The following is a 7,635-nucleotide window of genomic DNA, read 5'->3' as shown; positions in this document are numbered from 1 at the left end:
TTATTATATATATAATAAATAACTAATTATGTTGTACTATATACATTATATGCATATATTTCTTATATGTATGTATGTGTATGTATATATGTAAGTATGTTTATATTACATATATAAGTATGTATATACATATATATTTATATATATATATGCATACAACTGTTAATATATACATTTATATATATATATATATAATATATATATATATATATATGTTTATATATAACATATATACATTATTATATTATCTATATATATAATATATATATATATTTATATATATATGTATATTGTTTATATATATACTATATCTATAGTATACATATATGTATGTATCTAAATACCTTTATATATATATATATAGATATATATATATATATATATATAGATATAGAGATATGTATATATGCATATAATATATAATATATATAAATATATTTATATATATAGCTATATGCATATATATATGTATATATATATATATATATATATATATATATATATATATATAAACATATATTCTTTTTCATGTACAGATACAGCTCGCATGGAAACCTCAATTACACCATGAACATATCTAATAGAATCTATGTTAAGGACGGGTTGAAGCTTAAGGATTGCCTTGAACAGGTGTTCTCACACAAAGTGTAGACCTTGGACTTTCAGAAGGTAAGGAATATATATGATGTATGTATTTCCTCAATAAAGATATTGGTAATCCTATCACTGCTTCTATTCGAAAAAAATAAGATAGCAACAGCAATAACAATGTAGAAGAATGAGAATAATAACAACAATAACGACTAGAACAAGTGGTACAGGCAATCTTGAGGATACAAACGTTGACAAAATCAGTAGTAAAAGTATAGCAGCAGTCCCGTCAAACCAATAAACAATGCTATTCCACCTTAGCCATATCACATAGTCTGAAGCCGCAGCTGCCACCATAAACCAATTCGTCAGCAACACCACCAAGGGTAAGATAAAGTCGATCGTGTCACACGAAAACGTAAAGGAATCCGTAGCCATCCTCGTGAATGCCGTCTACTTCAAGGGCTTTAGGGGAGCGAGAGTTCGATGCGGAAAAGACGAAGAAGAGGGAGTTTCACCTGTCGCCGAGAGATGGCGCGACAGTCGACATGATGCACCAGCGGGAGGACTTCAAATAGGGTGAGTTCAGAACTCAGCTCCTTGCGCTCTGCTTCACTCTGTCCTCTTCGTTTTCGTCTGCCGGTATTCTCTCTCTCTCTCTCTCTCTCCCTTTCCCTCTCTTTCGCATTCTCTCTCTCTCTTTCTCTCTGTAACCCACCACTGGGAGCAGTTGTAAAGCATCCGATGCCCTGGGTGTAATCTGGTGGAATAATCAGACAGACGTTCACGTGCCATGGTCTTCATTGTGGACTGTTAATACACCAGATTCTGGCCGACGGCCAGAGGTCAGACCTGTTCGCTCTAGTCTGTCTGTCTGACCTCTCTGTCTCTCTCTGCTCTGTCCTGATCTGAGATCTCTTAGTGCAGATCCTGTGTCAAAAGGCCTTCTGCTAGTAAACACAGCTACCAGAGCAACTGGTGTTCGGAAACGAACAAAGGAAACGGACGCGTAAGGTCTAAACAGACTGCCAACGATATTGCATTGAATTGAGAAATATATGAACAATGTCTTGGGTCGCATGATGTACAATACCAGTGCCTTACACTCTCACTCTCTCTCTCTCTCTTCCCCCCCCTCTCTCTCTCTCTCATTTTCGTTCTCTCTCTTTCTCTCTCCCCCCCCCTCTCTCATTCTCATTCTCTCTCTTTTCTCTCCCCTAGCTCTCTCTCTCTCTTTCTCTCTCTCTCTCGCTCTCTTCCCCCTCTCTTTCTCTCTCACTCCCCCCCTCTATTTCTCATTCTCTCTCTCTCTTCCCCCCTCTCTTTCTCATTCTCTCCCTCTCTCTCATTCTCTCTCACTCCCCCCCTCCCCCCCTCTTTCTCTCTCTCTCTTCCCCCCTCTCTTTCTCATTCTCTCTCTCTCTCTCTCTTTTTCTCTCTCACTCTCCCCCCCCCTCTCTCTCTCTTCCCCCCACCCTCTCTCTCTCTCTCTTTCTTTCTCTCTTTCTACCATAAAGCAGCTATTCACATATGGATACCCTTGACCCGCGACGTGTTCCCAGGCGTGCTCGTAACCGTTGCCTAAACACCTTGCTTTCCAGCCCTCCGTCGAGCTCGCAGCCCAGGTCCTGGAACTGCCCTACGAAGGGAACGGCGCCTCCATGTTCGTGTTCCTCCCCAGCGGACACAACACCGGAGAGGAACTGGACGAATAGCTGGAGCGCCTGGCCCCGAACCCACGCCGCGGCATTGGGCACGGAGCCATCAGGATGTGATGCTTTGGCTTCCCAAGCTTTAAAATTCGGGAGCAGCAAGACAAGACGTTGAAAAGGTAATATGGGAAAGTCGATAATAATGTACTGTATATGTGTTCAGATTTATTTATCTATATATATATAAATATATATATATGTTTATAATGTAATTGTATATTGTATATGTATATATTATATTGTTATATGTATATAATGACTATAAATATATATTATATGTATGCATATGTATATAGGGGGTTTAATACAACACACACAGGACAGTGGCCAGCTGAAGCCACGGTGTCCTTCCTCTCGAGACCCTGGGCATCACGGACATCTTCTCTCCGCGCTTCGACCTGTCCAACTACGCGCCCGACGAGAGGATCTCCGTCTCGAAGGTTGCTCCACAAGGCGGTGATTGAGGTCGACGAAGAAGGCCGCCGAAGCAAGCAGCGGCGACGGCTCCCTTGCGGCGACCACCCACGTCCGTCGGTGTTCCCTAAGCGGTTTTGACCTTCTTATGCGACAGCCGTTCCTTTCACGATCGTCGACACGAAGCTGAACAACATTCTCTATATGGCGCTTATAGACACCCGTGAGACCCAGGAAAGCTGGAGGCTAATAGATCAGCTTAAAGCTTTCATAAAATGCTCGAGATTAATTAAGAAACAAGCTTAAGCCTTTTATTAAAAAAAAAAAAAAAAAAAAAAAACTTAGGCTGATAGAAAGACTTGAGACATGAAACATATAAATAGACAAGCTTGTGACTTAAAAAAAAAGCTTGAGACGAGTGTGAAAGCTTGAGACTTGTATAAAAGAAAAAGCTTAAATCTTGTTTAAAACCCAGTAGGGTGTTTTCTTCTCTTTTTAACCGAAAGATTCAATTGCTCGATATGATTTGAGAAAATATTTTTTTTTGTTAGATAAGGTTGATTTGTTGCTTGTTTTTTAGAATCAAGGAACAGAGTCAGATGTGTGTTGTACGTGTGCGTCACTAAAAGATTGAAATCTGCTTTTTATAGTTAGCAGAGAATTATGCAAACTAGTCATTTGCACGATAGGGAACTCTGTTTTCTTTGTCTCTGTTCTCCATCTACTGGTCGTTTAAACGGATATGTAAACATCACATAACGTTTTCAGATATTTTTCACATATGTCTATCTGCATTAACACATACACACACACAGACACACACACACACAAAAAAAAAAAAAAAAAAAAAAAAAAAAAAAAAAAAAATATAACATCCACAATAGATATATGTATACACATATATACATATGAATTATATGATATATGTATATTTACATATGATATATGTATATTGATATATACTATACATATTTATATATATATAGACATATATATGTATATGGTTTAATATATACTCATATACATATATATATATACATATACATATCTATATGTACATATACATATCTATATGTACATATACATATCTATATGTACATATACATATCTATATGTACATATACATATATCTATTTATATATATATGTATGCATATATATATATATATTTATGTATGTATATATATGTATATATATACATATAAGTATATATGTATATATACATATACATATAAATGTATATGATATATTATATATGTATATATATATGTATAATACATATTATATATGTATATATATACATATCTATGTATATATATACCTTTTCATATATATGTATATATACGGTATGTATATATACATACATATATGTACATATTTGTATATATACATATACATACATATGGCTGGTGCATATTGTACTATAATATACATATATATAGTGGGTATATAGACATGTATATATACATATATAATACATATATTATATATACATAAACATATATATATGAGGATATATGTATATACATATACATATATGTATAATAAGATATATATATATATGTACATATTTACAATGAGGTATATGTATATATATATATATGATATATATACATACATATCTATAGATATATGTATATATACATATAAATATATATAGATATAGATATATTATGTATATATAATATGTATATATATACATTTATATATATATACATACATATATATATATATATACATATATTTATATATAACATATACATATATATAGATATATGTATATATACATATTTGTATATATAGATATACATATACATAATATATATATACATATACATATTATGTATATTAATACATATACATATATGTAATATAGATATACATATATGTATATATACATATACATATATAATATATATATATATACCATACATTGTATATAGATATGTGTATATAATTTACATATACATATATGTATATACAATAGCTATATATATATATTTATATACATATACATATATTATATATGTATATATACATATACATATACGCAGTAATATATGTATATATTCATATACATATACATATATAGTTATTATGTTATATATATACATATACATATATATAGTATCATATACATATACATATATATATAGATATATATATAAAGTAAAATTACAAATACTATAGAAAATGAATATATACAAAAAACAAATAGATATATTAAAACTATACCATACAAAAAGATATGTGAAAATCACCATATACATATACAATATATTACATATACATATATATAGAATATATGTATATATACATATACATATATAAAAAGTATAATACATATACATATACATATACATATATATATAGATATATGTATATATACATATACATATATATATAGATATATGTATATATACATATACATATATATAGATATATGTATATATACATATACATATATATAGATATATGTATATATACATATACATATATATAGATATACATATACATATAATTAGATATTATGTAGATATTACTTACGTATTTATAGATATATGTATATATACATATACATATAGATATATGTATATATACATATACATATACATATATATGTATATATATACCTAAACCATATACATATATATTATATGTATATACATATACATATAGATATATGTATATATACAAATACATAGAAAAGTCTATATACAAAACATAGATATGTATATATACATATACATATATATAGATATTATATATTACAATTATATATATAGATATATGTATATATACATATACATATATCTATATGTATATATACATATACATATAGATATATGTATATATACATATACATATAGATATATGTATATATACATATACATATAGATATATGTATATAAGCCAAACACCACTTAAATATACATATATATAGATATATGTATATATACATATACATATATATAGATATATGTATATACATAACATATATAAGCGCGATATATATATATATGATATATACAATAGTAAGGTTAATATATATATATATATATACATATACATATATATGTAGATATATGTTATATACATATACATATATGTATTTACATATATGTATATACTATACATATACATATATGAACTACATAACATAATCTATATGTATATATACATATACATATATATTAGATATATAGCAAGAATGTATATGAGTAAATACATATACATATATACCACTAGGGGGACATATATCATATATACATATATGTATATTACATATACATATATATAAACAAAAACCTATACAGATTTATATTATACATCCATAATACATATATGTTTGATATAGACATTACATTTATATGTATATATACATATACATATATATACAACTTATACTATATGTATCTAAATTACATATACATATATATATATTTTATATATATGTTATATATACATATAGATATATGTATATATACATATACATAAATATAACGATAAAATGTATATATACATATACATATAATATATATGTATATATACATATACATATATATATATACATATACGTGTATATAACAATATCATATATGTATATATACATATACATATATGTATATATACATATACATATATGATATATATATATTAACCAAACGCATAGATGATATACTTTTTATATATGTATATATATACATATACATATATGTAGATATATACATATAACATTCATATATGTATATATACATATATATATACATATATGTATATATACATATATATACATATATGTATAATGCCTATAAAAACCCATATACATATATGTATATAACATATACATATATGTATATATACATATACATATATGTATATATACATATACATATACATATATGTATATATACATATACATATATGTATATATACATATACATATACATATATGTATATATACATATACATATATGTATATATACATATACATTATATGTATATATACATATACATATATGTATAGATACATTATATATGTATATAATACATATACATATATGTATATATACATATACATATATGTATATATAACATATACATATATGTATATATTACATATACATAAATGTATGTATACATATACATATATGTATTATACATATACATATATGGTATATGTACATATACATATATGTATATATACATTTACATATATGGATAAATACATATAATAAATGTATATATACATATATGTATATATTACATATACATATATGTATATCAACCAATACAAAAAATTATAATATATATGTAATATTATATACATATACATATATATACATATACATATACATATATATACATATATGTATATATACATATACATATATGTATATATACATATATGTATATATACATATACATATATGTATATATACATATACATATATGTATATATACATATACATATATGTATATATACATATATGTATATGTATATATACATATATGTATATATACATATACATATATGTATATATACATATACATATATGTATATATACATATACATATATGTATATATACTTTTACATATACCTATACATATACATATACATATACATATAGATATATGTATATATCAAAGACATATACATATATGTATATATACATATAGTATACCACCAGAAGTATATATACATATACATATATGTATATATACATATACCCAAAACGATATAAGTAACCCCTATATACTATATGAGCTTGTAATAAGTATATATACATATAGATATAAGGTGTTGTAAATATACATATATTACATAACATATAGATATATGTATATATACATAATACACAACATATAGATATATGTATATATACATACATACAATTGATATATATATATATATTAT

The 7,635-nt window shown here is 26.4% G+C and overlaps 1 protein-coding gene across 1 annotated transcript; it reads left to right on the top strand.

Annotated features, from left to right (window-relative positions):
- The first annotated feature begins 528 nt into the window (after window positions 1–528).
- Window positions 529–1,169, top strand: LOC147470397 (antichymotrypsin-2-like). The gene is given in 3 exon segments (XM_086544239.1): window positions 529–669; window positions 926–1,060; window positions 1,062–1,169. Coding segments are annotated over 3 exon segments (384 nt in total).
- The last annotated feature ends 6,466 nt before the right edge of the window (window positions 1,170–7,635 follow it).

The sequence above is a fragment of the Penaeus japonicus genome, unplaced genomic scaffold, assembly GCF_977035675.1.
Source record: "Penaeus japonicus unplaced genomic scaffold, GWHDUDI00000001_assembly GWHDUDI00000015, whole genome shotgun sequence".
Lineage (NCBI taxonomy): Eukaryota > Metazoa > Arthropoda > Malacostraca > Decapoda > Penaeidae > Penaeus > Penaeus japonicus.
Note: the sequence above shows the minus strand (reverse complement) of the source record. Positions and strands in the feature narration are given on the sequence as shown.